The sequence below is a fragment of the Tachysurus vachellii genome, chromosome 5 (genome assembly GCF_030014155.1).
Source record: "Tachysurus vachellii isolate PV-2020 chromosome 5, HZAU_Pvac_v1, whole genome shotgun sequence".
In the NCBI taxonomy this organism is placed as follows: Eukaryota; Metazoa; Chordata; class Actinopteri; order Siluriformes; family Bagridae; genus Tachysurus; species Tachysurus vachellii.
In genome coordinates, this window is record NC_083464.1 from 20,642,830 (window position 1) to 20,661,351 (window position 18,522).

The 18,522-nt window shown below is 37.4% G+C and overlaps 1 protein-coding gene across 1 annotated transcript; it reads right to left on the reverse strand.

Moving 5' to 3' along the window:
* Window positions 1-526: 526 nt before the first annotated feature.
* LOC132845325 (ankyrin repeat domain-containing protein 34A) lies at window positions 527-15,566 on the reverse strand. The gene is made up of 2 exons (XM_060869272.1): window positions 15,240-15,566; window positions 527-4,343 (listed from the first exon to the last, which is right to left on the reverse strand). The coding sequence occupies exon 2, from the start codon at window positions 4,277-4,279 to the stop codon at window positions 2,717-2,719; it is 1,563 nt and encodes a 520-aa protein (XP_060725255.1). The 5' UTR covers window positions 4,280-4,343; window positions 15,240-15,566; the 3' UTR covers window positions 527-2,716.
* Window positions 15,567-18,522: the final 2,956 nt, after the last annotated feature.

The following is an 18,522-nucleotide window of genomic DNA, read 5'->3' on the forward strand; positions in this document are numbered from 1 at the left end:
TTTTAGCTTTTGATCTCAAACCCAAATGTCTTCAGTGTATATCAAAAACAACAGAATTGACCTCTGCAATGCTTTCAGATGGGACGGTCCCTCTTTGAGGTTAATAACCTCCAATCTTCTGGGAAGACTTTCCATTAGAGTTTGGCTGTGGGGATGCATCTACAATTCTGTATAGTATAATGCAACATAAAGAGGATAATGGGGTCTTGCATTCTTGTGGTTTCACATTAGAATGACCAGAAAGCACAAACTCAGGAAGATAGACTTTGGGACACTAAAACATCTTGAACCATTTCACTTAAAAAACTGTCTCGATTCACCTTTCCTCATTCTGTTAATATTCTCTCTACCTTTATCATTGTAACATGTAACATACCTTTAACATGGTATAAATTACAGTAGTATCTCTGAGACAACGTGGAGGTAAATAACTTCACCGGACACAGATGTTTGGTTTAGTCATGCCTTTATTCAAAGCACCATAAATGTCTCACATGAATATGAGACTTATTCCCATCATGGTGTTGTGCAGACTGTTACACGGACACTAGCCTACTGCCTCTCGTCCCTAAGGCTTACTGCTAACACAAGAGTCATCTACATTTTTTAGCAAGTAATGATTCAGTTCAGTACAGTTTTTATCAGTGTACCACACCAAACATACAAAGTTACAATAAATATTAAATCCATAGAAGTAGATGTTGATAGTGTAACTGCTATCCCTTTGACACAATGCGAATTAAAACACTCGGATATGCAGTTGTTATTTTCCTGTAAACCAACGAGACTTAGCAGCACGTCATGAAATGTCCTTTGTGTACACAGCCTAACACAACTGAAGACCCTTGTACTTTTTTCTGGGTTTTTTTGTTTGTTTGTTTGTTTTTGTTTTGTTTTGTTTTCTTTTTTAAGGTCTGATCAGACATACCTGAGCACAACTTCAACAAGGTCACAGGGAGTTTTGTACAACAGAGAATTTTGTGAACTTCCACAATGATATTCAGAAACAGGGAAAACTCAGTGCAACTACTCACTGCTCTCTAGAGCATAGAAAGATTCTGGAATGATGATGAGACGATCGCACAAGAATAATAACGTAGCAACTAGAGAACTTGCTAATTCAAATATACAGTGTCACCTGCTGTATTTTAAAGAGATGTTTTCACATGGTTTAAAAAAGTCCATAATTTAATAACATAAACATTTTAACTTTTTTCTCCTTGTGTCCTAATATGTTGCCGGTGAAAAAAATGCCACACTGGAAGAGATGATTTCCACTCAAAGAATTTTAGCAATAATATTGTTATTTTGATTTAAAAGATAGACAATAGATGAAAAATGGGCCATCACAGAGGTATAGAAAAATATTACTCTACTTTTTTGTTTTCATATTAAAGTACATGTAGTTGAATACACAGAAATAAATTAATATTCTCTAAATAAAATCACTTGAATATCGCATCAACGAAACAAAAGCAAGACTATTAAACACTTTTTAAGCTCTGTTAAACTAATTCTTGTTTATTTGTAATATATATAGATATATATAGATATACTCTCTCTACACTGACAAACACTACACTGAAAATAATTTCATTTCAAATGTGTGTATGCTCTTTTTGTAAGGGATAACATAGTTTGTAGTGTCCATGGTTCCACACTACATTTTTTTTCGGCAGAAGTGCAAATTACTCTTGCTGCAAATGTAACTGATTATCCTATGTTCACCACAATAATATGAAACCAGTGATCTTGCAGCACAAAATATTGCACACAGAAATACTAAAATACTAATGTTTATTGTACTGCCTGTGAAATCTGTACAATATCTACATGTGCGCTCTGCCTCTTGTGCACACATGACACAACCTCCGTGCCCTTTATATTGAATGTTTTACCTGTTTTCCTAATTTTATTAAATGTGAGTGTGAAAGGGTTTTATAGAACTTCTTTGGGATTCTTAATGAAGAATTGCACTTTTTAAAGAAAACAAATTCCATTATACATATAGTGCCTATCACACACCATTTCAGTGGTGAACATTTTTGTCTGAATTTTCAGTCATCAAAAAAGTTTTGATTCTTGTTCTTAATGCTACAATCTTGTGATTAGTCATCAGTAAAAGGCATTATAAATAATATAGTTTAGTGTGCAGTGAATAGAGTAAACAGAAGTTTTATCATCAATCAAAAGGATTTTAGGAAGAAAAAAAACTGAATGTTGGCATTTGGTTGGCAGGAACGGATCATTTTTATATTCCCCTTTGATATGCTTTTACAGAACAGCGCATCACTTTGCCAGCAATTTTAACCATGCTGACAATTTTTAAACAAAACTTCATTAAACAGGGTAAAGTGTAAACATTTTAAATGACAAGAACTGTTTCTTAAAAATGAAAGAATATATGAGAAATCAAAAATAAATTAAATGATTAAGGAACAGCTTGGCCAACTGTGCCAACATAGCCAAAAGCATTTGGAAGTCAGTAATCACCAGTGGGTATAAATTGTAGCTATTCATACTCAATTACTGTCATCAACATTATCCTTTAAGAATATGGTTTATGCATTTTAGAGCGTTACAGCGTTTCACTATCCAGTTGTAAGAGTGAGAGTTTGTGTGTGTGTGTGTGTGTGTGTGTGTGTGTGTGTGTGAGAGGGAGAGAGAGAAGGGGAGAGAGAGAGAGACACACACACACAGATTCTCTCAATAACTATTAGTCTCCATTGACCTCCATGACCTTCTCTGCTATTAGCTCCTGAAAGGTGGAGAGCTGCTTCATCTGTTCTGTCTGCATGGAATGCCTCCTCATCAACTTTTTCTTCATTTTGAAATCCAGAACACGCTTTGGTGATGTGGGTGCTACGGGCAGCAGGATCTTGTTTCCAGAGTGCACGGGTGAAGACGGCTTGCCATTGGTCCGGATGTCCGGGATGGGTCGCTGGGGGTTGACATTGAGTGGAGGAAGAAATCCGGGTCGTGTGTGTGAAATGTGGTCCAGCAGGAGTGTGCCAGAACCTCTTCGCTCCAGCAGGCCTGGAGGTCTCCTCCTCATAGTGATGGGAGACACTGAGTTCGGGATGCTCTCCAGGGACTCACGTGAGGAACTGGCAACTAAAGATAGTGGTGAGGCGTTGTACTTGCGGCGCTCCACTGACACACGACCAGAATCTGGAGATCCAGGAATTGACTCCGGACACAGATGAGTATCTGACTCATAGTGCTCCATTCGTGTAAGTTTGGGGTGAGCCAGAGCACGGTTATGACCAGCATTCTCTTGTGACTCAGGCGCCGTGTTTCTGCGGTACAGTGACTGATGTTGCTGCACTTTGTCAGCCCAAGAAGAACCACAGAGGGCTGCACAATCTTCTGAGCAGGAGCGGTCAATAAGCTTCGGTGAGCAGGGGTCATGAGTTTCAATGCTGTGTCTGCGTGAGAGCAGTGGTCTGCCAGGACCAGAGATTGACATACCGTTCATCTCTGACACCACCTTGTCCTCCTCGGCTAGGCTGCCTTCCAGCATCTCACCTCTCTCAGCCAGTACACTAGGTGCCACTAAGCCCCAGGGCTCTGAGTTCAGTCTTTTGAGAAGCTTGCGTGGTGGTGGCCTCCTCTCACCTGGTGGCCTGTTGGAAGGAAGCGGGAGGGCGGAAGTTAGCGCAAAGCTGAAGATGCCTTCTTCCTCTTCTCCGGCAGGTGAGTTTGAGGTTCGAATCTCCACCTCTGATGGAGACATGCAGGCTGGGGAGAGTTTATCAACCACACCTGGTGAAGGTGGAGAGTTCAGGTACTGCTTGGTCTTCTTAGTGCCTGAGGGTGAGGTATCTGTGGTTATAATGATCACCTCTTTGCCTTTGGCCTTACAAGCATCTAGAAGTATCTGAAGGGTTTCTCGATCACCTGTGTTGATGGCATGCATTAGAGCCGAGGACCCAGAGTAGTCTTTGAGACTTGGGTCTGCTCCATTCTCCAGGAGTAGCGACACAACATCTTTTCCCGCCCGCTCAGAGCAAGCGTGCATCAAGGCAGTCCGGCCTGATTTATCAGGGATATTCAGGTCAGCGCCCTTCTCAAGAAGATAGCGCACCATTTTCTGACGTGTCTGTGAATCATCATATCCTGCCATGCAGGCAGCCATGATGGGTGTCTCCCCTCTCTCATTGCCTTCATTGATGTATGCACCTCCCTCCAGTAACAATCGGGCAAGACGAAGCTTGCCTTGGAACACAGCCTTCAGCAGGGCATTTCCTTCTGTCCGCAGAGCTCCTCCATCACCCATGGTGCCACCTGTTTTCCTTCTCTGTTAACACTGCCAGCACATCTTCACTGTAATCCTGATCAACCTGTAATATAAAGAAATGCACAAGATCTTATAAGGACAGTTACGTGTGTGTATTATTGGATGAGTATTGGTGTATTTTTGTGCTCTCTGTATTGCTCTTGGCATCACACTGTAAGAGAAAAGAGTGTGATTTTTAGTCTTTATAAACAAATTTATGAAATAACAGCTTTGCACACTGCAGAGTGTGATAAAGAAGAGTATAGTCTTCCATTATTACCACTGCTCACATTGATCCAGCACAGGAAATCCTCCACACCATGCAGTTCTCACAGTGTAAAAATACCTTTGCTAAATCACAGTCACTAGAAATGTTATTCCCTTAAACAACACACAAAAATGGATTGTTTAACAGAAATGAAACCTGGTATAAATATCAACCTTTTAGTGTAGTAGAAGCTTGCAAAAATGTTGCTGTAGGGTTTTCAAGAACTACAGTATGAATTTTTATTTAACATTATAAATGTCATTTTGATCCACTGATCTCAAAAATATCTTCATGGTCAAACATCCCCTCACAAGAAATCCCAACTTCAACAAAAAGACCACAAATAAAGTCATATAGAGCAAAATTATTTCTTGTATATTGTATCAAGAAATAAAGCCTTATTGCAAAATGTATTCGCATCTTTCAGTCTGTTTCCCTCTCAGAAAACAGGTTTATACTGTACATGACATTTTAAAAACATTAGATTAAATATCATTTAAAGGTTGTAGTCTCATTTGCTCTGTCAAATACATTGCTCTATGTTCTGGAAATGTAATAAGCTTTGCTCTATACATGTCTTGGTAATGAGAAAATAATACAGTATATGTTGTCTTATATGCTTTTTCCATATTAGGTTACATTTTACCACCTATTCTTTTGACAGAAAATAAATATATATTTTAAATGTTTTGTTAAAGAATTCAGGTATTTTAAAAATGGACAACTTAAAGTTTATGCAATATAGGATATGCTATAAAATTGTAATTCAAATGAGAGCATAGGAAAATAGGTATTTAAACAAAAGCAGTCATTTCCCACCTGCAGAGTCTGCTGGGAGGCAGATTAGCAGCGATTGTGGTTATATACTCGGGACTCATTATCAATATCCCCTCTGCTGTGGCTACATTAATACACTGCATTAGCTGACAATGAACCAACAGCTGTCTGTGGCTGTGGGGTGAGTCAAAGCACTGATTGTGATGATCAAAGCAATAAAGGCAGCATTCACAAATTGTGCACAGCTCTGAGAGTCTCGCATCAATCTGCGTTTGCGGAACAGAAAGGAGAGAGCGATACTCATTGCACACAGACAAGTTTGATGTGGTAATTAGGAAGGCAATACTACAATAGCACTGCAGGGTGAAAAGTGAGGGGGATGAGCAAGCAAGGGGGTAAACAGACAGAGACTCAGGAGAGAGAGAGAGAGAGAGAGAGAGAGAGAGAGAGAGAGAGAGAGAGAGAGAGAGAGAGAGAGAGAGAGAGAGAGAGAGATAGAGAGATACAGTGTGTTCCAGTAGCTTGGATTTATTCAAGCTGATTTTAAATTCAATGTGACCAAAGTAAGCCCCTGGTAGATTTATACAGACAACATATGGAGAAAGTACAACCTCCTGTCACAGAGAAATCAATTAATGGGATAGTGGCTTGGTAGAGATGACAGGCATGGGAGAGAGGAAGTGGAAAATTGGTGGGTCTGTATGTCATTTCACTGTGCCTTGTCACTGTGTGCTGGTACAGATATATAGTTCTACTCTTGGCACTGGCAGAGGGAGTGGATGAAGGGATCTATTGATCTGACGCCTGTCCACCGCAGTGCTGAAAGCAGACTGCATAGAGAAATAACTTTTTTGGTTTATCCAGTATGAATATTTTTAAGTAAATTTTAAATAATATACATACTATATATGTATATATGTGTATATATACAGTCATGTGTAAAAATTAGGACCCCCTATGAAAGCCTGTGTTTTTTTAAATAGTTAAACATATGGACATTTGATCTTCATTTTGACAATATTGTAAGATTCAAGTAATATAACTAAACAAATAAAACCAAACAAACATCTTGGACAAAAAAAAAAAAGGAAAAATTAAGCACACCCCACATTTATTTGTACTTAAAATAGATACAATTGCATCAATTATAAGAACATTGTTACAGAACATTTTGAAGGAGGCTTGTCTTATTTAAACCTCAGAAATTTAGTTTGGTTTGCTCTTTATTGTTGAAGTGAGATGTATCACCATGGTGAGATCCAAAGAGCTCTCTGGGGCCTTTAAAAAAGGTCCTGGTAAAGGATATAAAAAGAAATTAAAAGAATTTGTTATCAGCCATTCCACTGTCCAAAAATCATTTACAAGTGGAGAACATTTAAAACAACTGCCAACATGTCCAGGTCAGGCCATCCAAGCAAATTCACCGAAAGAACAGGCCACAAAAAAAAAAACTCTCCAAAAATGTGCCCTACAGCAAGCTCTTGATACAGTTGATCTCAAAGTGCATGAATCTACAATCAGAAATAAACTGCACAACTTTAATTATTATGGGAGGTGTGCAAGAAGGAAACATTTACTGTCTAAGAAAAACATGATGGCAAGACTGCAGTTTGTGAAAGACCACAAAGACAAAGGCCAAGACTTCTGAAATAATGTGGTTTGTATAGATGAGTCTAAAATTAAATTATTTGGAGACCATAACAGAGGGCATGTTTGGAGTAAACTAAATACAGCATTTCAGCAAAAGAACCTCATACCAACTGTGAAACATGGAGGTGGAAGTGTTATGGTAGGAGCTTTGCTGCAGCAGGACCTGGCCGACTCATCATCGTAGAATCCACTATGAATTCTACATTGTATCAGAAGGTGATTGAGGAACATGTGAGACCGTCTGTCAAAAAATTAAGCTGAAGTGGAACTGGACCTTGAAACATGACAAAAACATACGAGTAAATCAATAAAGGACTTGCTGAATGCTAGAAGGCCAAGTCAAAGCCCAGATCTAAAGAAACGTCTCATTGAGGATACTTCATCCATAGGGGGAAACAACAGCTATTAGGGCACAGGGGGTCCTAAATTTTCTTCAGTTTAAATACTCACTTTGTTGATTTCATTAGTTTAATAAGTAAAAAGTGATTTTTTTTGTTGTTGTTGTTGTTTACAAGCATCATCACTTTCATCTACAGGAACAAATTAAAACAAGATCAGAAATTGACTGAATTTATTCATTCTTAATAAAGAATGAAATATAAGGGAGAGAGAGAGAGAGAGAGAGAGAGAGAGAGAGAGAGAGAGAGAGAGAGAGAGAGAGAGAGAGAGAGTTTATTATTACAAGCTAAGATTATTATTAAAGGCTCCCTAAGCCCTAATGAAGCTCTAGGTGTTTTTTGGGTGACTTATACTATTAGACTAATTTGCTTCTAGGTATCAAGGTTACAAAAGCAAAGGCTTGTTATCTGTCAGTTGTTTGGCCATCGTCTCTAACTCTTTTGGGTTAGATGCTTAAGTTACTGGCAAAATTTAAAAAATAAAAAAATGGAAGCCAAAATCACAACCACAACATATAGTTTAGATCTGCTTTAGCCTTGCAATAATTAAATAATTTATCCATATGGTGTACAGTTTAGCCTACTTGGTCTTACTATTTTGGAATTTTCAAATGAAGTCGTCAAATGAATGAGTCATGCACACGATGTAGTTTCAATTAAATACTTTTATCCCAGGTGTCCTCAGGATTTTGGAAGACTTTTAGGATTTTGTAAAATATGTTGGCAAGATCACATTAAATAACAAAGACATTATTGATTAAAAAGAAATTGCATTTAGCTAAAGTAGGCCATTGATGTCCTTACATATTGTAATCTAGTTTGGTGACTGGAAAAATATACTACTTGCATATGTTGTTTTGCAAGGAAAAGTAATTTGAAATAAAGCCTGAATTAATTAAAGCATTTTATAGATGTTAATATAATGTTTTGTAAATTAGTTGCCCAGTAACTATTTATTAAAATTGGGAGCACCAACCTTCCTCTTTGTTTTGTTTCTAAATAAACTCTTTATATCTTCTTGGCTCCTACATCTAATAGAAGACAGCCTATTAGTTGATTTAAATAAGGACTTTGGCAAAAAGATTGAATGGCTCTGAAACAAATACAATAATCTGGGACACATGTTTATTTTAACACAATTTATTTTACCAGCTGGAGATTTAAAACAAATTGGAAGTTAACTCTTGGATTCGGGTTTTTTGGCACTGTAGCCATAATAAGAGAAATGGCTAAAGAAACAATATTACCATATACAATATTACAATTAACCTAGAGAAATTATACATTTCCATATACCTCTGGCCAGAGAAAAATACTGTGAGCATATAATTTCTCCTGTGTTTGTTACTATACTAGGTTACATGGGGCAGAGTATGAACATATTTCCCTCTTTTTTTTTATAGCCTTAAATGTCTTGTTGTCCATGTCTTCCATTGACAATAAGTTATATCTAGTGTTATATATTACTCTAGATATGACTTGGCAAAGATCTGAAAGGAAAGTTGCATTTAGCATCCAATCAGACTGTACTAGATAGGTATATGAAAAACAAATATCAGGAATGGGGTGTGGTTTGATTCAACAGTAACTGAATATTTAATTTGAGTTTATTAGCCTTTTATCAATAAAAAGGAATCATTGAATTAGTATGGTGAACATGTTAAATCTACACAACGAGTTTGAGTCATATGAGTCATATGAGGTACTGTACAGTTTTGGGTTTTGAATGATCCATAATTAAATCTTCCACAGATTTACAATACCAACTGGAAGTATAAACACTGACTGAGACTAATGCAGTATAGAAAAGATGGCAAATTATAAAAGATATAATAATTTACCACTCTTGGGCATCTGAAATAATTCCAGATGCAGTAAAAAGTTTTTTTTATTAATCATGACTGCTGCACCCATATAACTATAGGTCTTGAAAAAAATGGAAATATATAATAATATATTTTAATAATATATAAATATATGAAGCTATATAGCAGACACCTATCATTAGTTAGTTAACAGACCCAGTAATGTATTAGCAAATATAACAATAATGCAAAGCATCATTAATAGACTATTCATTGATTAAGTTTCTTCTCATCAATTTTACTGAATGGACAGTTAACTAGCACAGTTACTTAAACAAAGTGCATTAAATAATATAGTAGGCCTATCACTTAACCAGACGTAACACGAAGCATAGATCATGGCTCTTCGGTAATTCACAGCATTGTTGCCATTTCAAAGTTTATTCACATGTAGCAGCTTGTCATCATAAAACTAAGCTAAGCTTCACCAGGCGTATTCAACAGAAAATTTTCATCTTTGTAGCGAACGTTTTTAACTTTGTAGTCATGCTAGGTGAAGCAAGTGGAAACGTATTCCTTCTGCTACAGCTAGTGTTTGACATTTTGAAAGGCAGCTGGTGAGATCGGTGGAGATGTCTGGCTCAATCATCAAAGTAAAGCCTTTGTATTTTGTCTCATGTTATCTGGCCCATCTTAGTGCTCTATCCTTCTTGTGGAATCTATGAAAACGCACAACTAGTAAATGAGGAGGTCGTCCTTTTTATGATTTTGAGCCCAGAGATCGATGTGCACACACAGTTCATGAGTTTTTTTCTTTTAATTCTTGACCTATGACTTATTAGCATCTCAGACACAAACATTTTTGCATGCATGCCTTCCTGATCCTGAGATTTGCTCTCCATGACCGATTTTCCAAGTCATCAACCCACCACAACGCCATACCACACAAACAGGACCTTTAAACAGGTCAGTGCCTTTGTTAATGCATTCATGGATGCTGGAAGTGTTCTGAATCAGGACAGAAATATATTCTTTATCAAAACTTTTCAGCACTATTCACCATGGCTAACTACATATGGTGGTTAATGATGTTGGCCAGGCATTTAATTTTACTTACCTTGCTATATCAATTCACTTATAACAAGCTCTACTTTAACATTTAAAAGAATGATTTAGATGCCTTGGCACTATTAAAGTACATATAATCATAAAATGTCAGGAGCTCTGCTGTCATTCTCCTTAAACTCACATTACCATTACCAGATAACCCTCGATAGCTTGTATTCTCACATGCTTACATTTATTCAGCAGATGCAGTGTAAGACCTGTGCTCTGCACCCTGTGCTGCACTTTTTGTCCATTTCTTGTGATTCCACACCAGTCTCAAATCTAGCATGCATAATGAACAAATGAGCACCTTTTACACAAACTGATATGCTGCTGCAAGCAAGAAAATGAGTAAGTGGGTGAGAGAGAGAGCGGCAAAGAGCTGGAGAAACGACTGTGCATTTTAGATGCAAAACCTGAACTAAAAAAATAGTTCTTCGTCTTGAGCAACTGAGATTAGAGAGTTTTTTCTGGTTGCAGACACTAGGGTGAGTCATCTCAAGAAAGAACTCAAATCAGGACTGTGAATCAAGGGCTCTTATGGAGAACCTTCTACACTGAACAAATTCAATTTCATCTTGCAATCTCTGCTATTCTATTTATACCTGCTGTTGTCTTTTATTTACTATGGAGCTGAGTGCCTTCTCTCTCTGAGCTTGTTTAAATGATGACAGAGAGGTTGCAATCAGAAAGCCATGCTCTCAGCAGCAATAACTCTGTCCAGAAGACCTTCTGATCCTCCACTTCACTAAAATTCACACACTGTATCACAGTTATATTGGATAAAGTTGGAAGTATCCATCTTATATTTCTGATGCTTGTCTGTGTGGGCTTGTTCAAATGTAATGAATCAAACTGCAGTCAGGAGACACTCTGTACTGTCATCTCACTCTTTTTTCAATGCCTCACTCTCTTCCTATCTGTTCTGCAGTCAGTTCTTTAAACTCCTCTTGTCCCTGTCTGACCTGTGTGTGCATGTGTGTGTGAACAAATTTATTTCAGCGGGAGGCAGTGATATGTTTGACATCAATCAGATGCAGACAGAGCTAGGCATTTCACACCAGTTGGAGGGCAGATCTCCTGCAGAGGGATTTCTTATTTTAATTGAAATCCTCAATATTGCACTGGGAGATGTAAATGACAAGCTGAACATTCTGGCAAAGCTCCTGAGTCTTTTCCAATTCTCTTGGGTCTCCTAACAACAGAGAATGGAATTGATTCTTACTTCTTCACCCTCACACTTATAACACTCAATCCTCTCAGCAATGCTTTCCACTGAGTGCATGTGTCTCGCAGACCAATGAGGAGTCTGCCGTTACGGTCAGGGGATTGGGGTGGGGATGTTGTGTTTGTGTGGGTGGATGCATTGTTAGAAATTAACACAGTACAGAGGCCATCTCCTGCCCTCTATTCAGCTCATTAAATCTTGCTGTTCCATGCATATTCAATGCTCTTCAAAGGTCCAACCCTGTGAGCAGTGTCCATTTCTAGAGCTCTCGCATGTACTTCCACTGTTCCAGCTGCTTCTACTCTTCTATTGTGCAGTAATATAAAAGGGCATCAGGGGCTAATGGGACTGGGGTATGTGTATCCAACCTGATCTGGCACCTCCTGGCATTCTGACCCAGTCATATCTGATGAATCCTTTCATCAGTCATAGTGCTGCTTTAAGAGGGCGCACAGGAGCTGATGGTGATTGTTGTGCCAAATAGTGCAGCATTTTCATGCATTGAGGTTAAGTATGAAGAAGCTGTGGCTCTCTCTTCATGCTTTCGCCAGCAAAAATAGTTATTTGGCCATACTGATTTGAACATGGATATACACACCTGTTATCTCATTCTTTAAAGCATGTCTCAAAGAATTTGATAGCTGGAATGCAAAGTCAAGTATTATATATACACGTGTATGTATATATATATATATTAGTCAATCCTTAGGTATGGTTTTGTGTTTTCCTTTTGTTTTCTGATTTTATTTTAAAGAATTTGTGTGAAGAACATTATTTCTTTAATTATAATAAAGCAAGCCTAAAAATATTTAAAGTCTAAAATATTCTGAAGTTGAACATAATGGACACTGTAGAAAAGGTCTAGGAGTTAGTAGTTTGTAGTAGGTAGTAATTTTTATTACCAACAAAATAATTTTCTTGCATTCATATCTTGTCACACCAGCTAGATGGGCCAGATAACATATACCACATTGTATACAAATTTGAGCACAGCTTTAAGGGTAAATGCAGTCCCTGTACGAATTGAAAAAAGGCCTATTATTTTGTTTTTATTATACACTGAATGAATACAAATGAAATGATAAATTCAGCTTTCATTTCCTAATAATAACATCTAAATGTTAAAAAAAACTTGGCAAATCACTGATTTTTTTAGGTACCCATTGGCAATAGCAAACTGTTGCAGCCTTATTTGTTAGGCTTTTCTTGGCTTGTACTGCAGCTTTTTCATTTTGTGCATTGTTTTGGGGGTTCCTCCCTTCAGTCTCCTCTTCAGGATGCTCAGCTAGTTTAAGGTCTGGTGATTGTCTTGGTCAGACTACAACATTCCACATTACCCCTGATTAAGTTCTTTGTTGTGTTATTAGTGATTTTGATCATGATTAGACTGGATGTATATTTGCAGGCAGAATGTTTCTGTAGACTTTTAAATTCATTCTGCTGCCCCTCATCAATCAATAAACATCAAATTTTACATCATCAATTAAAAATTAGTGAGCCTGTTCCAAAAGCAGCCATGCAAGCTCAAGCCAGCACACTACCTCTACCTCACCATCTACCATCACACTACCACTACCTACCTGACAAGGGGGCTTGTATATATTGGATCATAAGCAGATATGTTCTTTATCTACACTTTCCATCACTTTACTAAAGGTTAATCTTGGGTTCAGAACACTTGTTATTCATCGCTGTATATAATTTTGAAGTAAATTCTGGCCTTCTAATTCTTACTGGTGGTGAACAGGTTGAATCTTCTGGAATGGCCTCTGTATTTCTGCTCTTTAAGAGCAAAAGAGCTATCTCTTCTTAAAATGGTTGATTGTTATACCTTCATTCCTAGCATTCATAATGTCATGTCAATGTTTCTGTCCTTGAGTGTTGTTGTTGTTCTTGGCTGACCTGATTGATGGTTGTTTATTAGTACACCAGTGATATATTTCTTTTTCAGCACATTCCAAGTTGTTTTAGTTTGTATACCCAAACTCTTGTGCAATGCCTCTGATAATTTTTTCTCTTTTCTCAGCTTGATGGCTTTTCTCTTCATATTGGTTTATAGTTGGAACAACAAATGCAGCATTCAAAGTGGGGGCAAAGTGATCAAACCAAGACTCATTCAGAATTATTAATTGTTTAAACAATAATTTTAACAGGATACACTGAATCAACAAGAAACACCTGTACTGTAAGTCACATATTCAAGAATTTTTATAACTTGAAAAATAGGTCGGTTCAAACAAAAGGTGCCATGTTCTAAGTTGTGTGATAGATGTAGTTGTAAATATCAGGAAATGAAAGATGAGATTCTGATCTATATTTATCTTTTGATTTCAAACCCAAATAACTTCAGTGTACAGGAAAACCAAATTCTTTGGCATCCATCATTATTATTATTATTATTATTATTATTATTATTATTATTATTATTATTATTATTATTACTACTACTGAATGCATCAAGTCCCTGGTGGTTTCTTTGCCATAGACAAGTGCGTCGCTATCCACGGTGCTGAAAAAGGAAAGGCTTTAAACAGCTTGTTGCAAGCGACGCATAAAACAGTTTATATTGCTCAAAATATTTATAAGAACCAGAAAAATAACTAGAGCTCCGATGCTATTAATAGCCATAAACTGTGAAATCTGGTGTCGTACCAATTGCGACACCAATTGCATACGTAAAGCCATAAACTGTTAAATCTGGTGTCGTACCAATTGCATACGTCAGCTCGCCTATCTGACGTAAGCATCTTCCCTATTAAACAGCCAAACAATATGACGACGAAGTCGCCTGATCGAAGATATATATATGTGTGTGTGTGTGTGTATATATATATATATATATATATATATATATATATATATATATATATATATATATATACACAAAGCAAATAGACTAATATAGACTATTACAGACTACTATTGTGAAGTAAAATTTACTACTTTAGATCATTTTCATTTTTTTGTACTCTTATGTACAAAAATTGTTTGTTTGTGTTTTTGTGTTTGGATTAGAGTTCAGGTGCAAACTTAGCTGCATTCCATCACTTGCAACGTTACATTCATTATCTAAAGTGCAGCAACCCTCTTCATAGGTTTTGGAACAACACTAGCCATGAATTTTCTCCTCATCCGCACTGTTTATTCAGGCACAGTGTAACCTGTAATCCGGACGCACATGAACAGCAATAAATATGCGGTCTAAATATAGGACACCTGAAAATCAGCAGCAGTTCTGCGCTTCGGTAGAAAGAGAGATAGCTATAAAAACATCCCTACAAACCTGACTGTGTTTTATTTAACTTCCCAAATTAGGACTCTGCCTTTAGCACAGCCCGGGAGGTGAGCTCATGATCGGTATGACTGAAATCTAAAGAAACGCCAAGAATTGACGTTTGCTCTGCCTGACCAGAGCATCGTCTTGGCTTGAGATATTACTCTTAAAGTGCTTTGAAGTCATATAGAAACAAGGAACTATAATGCAAACAATAAGAAATTAGGACATAATTGATTCCAGTAAAATTGTATATGATATATTAAACGCTAGACACACTACAGTGGACAAAATTACATTTAACACAATCTCAACAACATTCCTTCAACTCAGTTTGCGCACTAAATTAAGCACTATGAAGTGAAACAATGTCAGCTATGTAGGATCCGCATCGCAGTGTCACTTTTTTCCCTGCAGTTGTGCGGGCGGACGGTGTGGTTGTGCGGATCTTACCGCGGCTGCGCTGCGTTGGCTAAATGAATTCCATCGGCGCGCCGAGTTTTCCGCCCAATTTCGCTCGATGTGTGCGCTTCGACCAACAATCCTCCCGTGTTTTGGGCGTTAAAAGGGTGCCCCGTTTCCCCACATTTCTTCCGCTGTCTCAGCTGTATCTGGGGCTGCGGGGGCGGCCGGTGGGCTGCGGAGCTCCGAGTGATTTCCGAGCAGAACGGCGACCAAACGGACTCAGCCTATGCGGAGGGGGCGACACACTTCCTCAGTCTCCTCATCACAGCCTATCTAATGCTGCCGCGGACTTCACACGATGGGCTTCCTCCTGTGGTGCAGATGCGCATCTGCGCGTGTTTTTAGTTCTCGGGTCCTTCTTTATATATTTATTTATTTTTCTAGGCTTGATCTGTTATTGGGTAGCTAATATCCTATTTGATGTGGCTGTTCGATTCTTAATCTAATGCAACACTTTAAGTTTTTTTTTAGGCCTGAGAAGACCTGAGTTTTCTGTAGGAAGAAATACATGATCTTATCCCTCCCCCTTTAAAAAAAAAAGAGTCAAATGCTATCTTTCTTGACCCATATTTTTTGTGAAACACACACACACCACCGCAATTTCCTACTGACATAGCCTTGCCACTTTCCTCTGATTTGCAGATGTTGGGAATTTTGGAATGCAGAGAAAATGCAGCAATTTTGCATATGCTGGTGAAATTCTGTCACTTCTTACAAATCTTGCTGAAGAGCATGTCTTGTTTTTTTATCATTTGTGGCCTAAATGAATATTGAGGTGGCCTTTACAGAAACTAAGGGTGTGATACAATTCCCAGACTGCATAAATACTAACTCAGTGACTGTAGCTATTATAGAACACAGTTTCTATGGTAACAGATTCTGTGGATTCCGACAGAAGCGTTCCCACGGTGACATGCACATGCCGAGAAATAGAGAGAGAGAGAGAGAGAGAGAGAGAGAGAGAGAGAGAGAGAGAGAGAGAGAGAGAGAGAGAGAAGGTCTGGAGTGACACCACTGATCTACCAGCTGAAAAAAGACGCTAAATCTGTGCTTTTTATAGCAAACCCTTGGAGCTATGTACACATACATTTATTTTTAACATATTTGTCTTAAGCGGTAGTATAGTTTTAGATTTTACAAAATGTCATATAAAAAAAAAATTTGAACAAAAAGATAAGCTTCTGGCTGTAAATTACAAACGTAGACTGTACCTGACCACTTTTAATGCTTCTCCTAATGACTGTATACTGATCATATTATAATTTATAGATCAGACTGTACATATTATATTAGCATCATTAACCACTTAAATGATTGTCTTTTTATTCAGCTCTTCAACTTAAATATTAAAGAGTATGTACTAATATGAATTATATAATAATTACATTGAAACTTATATATCTGGTATGTATACTGAGTTATTTTTATTACTCATTTGCTGGGTTTATTTTGCTGGGTCACTGTGACAAAATGTCAACTTTTATTTTCTGAAAGTTTCCGTGTTTTTCCATCAGGCCTTCTGATTTCTTTGCACCTCTAAACTGTGAATGTGTGTGTGATTGTCTGTGCCTTGAGATTCAGAGTATATTCCACCTTTCCCATTGTTCTTCTGGATCAACTGCAACCCTGACCAGGTTTAATTTATTTAATAACTTAATTAACTATTAAAATAAATAACTAATAACTTAATAACTATTTAAAATGTCATATGTGCATGCAGTGTCTAGGTGAAGCTTTCACCCACTTAAAACATTTTTATGGATTTTTTTTAGTTACATCCTGAACTGAAGTGGACTTGAATGAATATAATGTTTAGCATTTAAAATCACAAAATATTCTATAAACAATGGTAGAAAATTTGCCCGCAATTACATTGTCTAACATATTTAAACACCTGGATCCTGATCCATTTTTGTCCATTCTTTTTGACTGAAAAAGCTCTGTCAGTTGTATGTATAAACCGCAATTTCAAGTCATTCCACAGATCCACAATAAGGCTTTGACTTGGCCATTCTAATGCTTTCATGTACCAAACATCTAACTTCTGCATTTAAAAAATAAAACTAATACTTGTAATTTATATTATCCAAGCAGTATGTTATTAGTGTAAAATCTATATAATTCCTATGCCAAATAATATGAATATTTCTGACATTTTTAAGTTAAATGTTGTTGTCATCATAAATATTATTTTAACATACTATTCTTGTGTATACTGTGTAATGCCTCCAAGCATGAGAGAAACGTAAAATAAGAAAATAACAACATTTTGTCTGGCTGATCAGCATCCAGATGTGCTCCTTAAATGAAACTTGCTGCTTTTGATATGTTTTAAGGTCTGTGTGTTAAGCACCTGGCCCTAGAGGGTAAATAACATTTAATTAATCCCTTGATTATTTGTCAATTATTTATTTTAACATTCAGTGGCAACTATGAATTATTCATTAACTGCTGTGAAACTAATGATATAGGTATGTGGTTACAAGTGTGAGGAGTCTGGTCATGCCAAATAGCCATGAGAGTTTAAGAGTTGAAAGGTCTCCTCTTATTACAGACACAGCAGTCTTTAAAACTGATACACCACTGAACAATCTTCCTGTAATGAACATATCTGGGTAGATCCCTGATCTGCCTGCCAACATGCTGGTACTACCCTAACTCACATTTGTTTCATCTGGAGAAACACTGATGACATCCATTATTAATCAAATAAATAAATAAATGAAATAATGATTGGCCACAACATATTAATGCCCATGACTTAGTAACAAGAGGGAAGGGGATAAAGTTATGGCCAAAGCTTATAATAAAGCATGATCAGAGTGATGGCAGGAAGGATGTGGCCTTAAGCACAGCCCAGAGGAAAGCCTTTTCTGCAAAATCTTGGAGCCACTATGCTCTACATTACTACCACAACCCAGTTCTAGTAATTTCTAATATATAATATATAAGTAACTCATTAATATGTCAAGACAACACGTGAATAAGTAATGGCCACGTATTCTTTTGTTGTTAATTAGTCATATCAGAAGCGGGGCTCTGTAGTATCATGGTTTGGAAGCAGAAAATTTAATTCCTTTGGTGAGTTATAGTTTATTGACGGTATACAGGTATGCAGTTGCTGTGTTGGTTTGTGATGAAGTCTGTTGCATTAACACTGACAATCCCAAGCGCGCGCAAACTGTTCGAAGAATCTGCTGCCCCTGACAGATTGGCTGTGCTGTTTAGGGGCAGGACGCATCCTGGTTGGCTGTACTGCCTTGCGATCTAC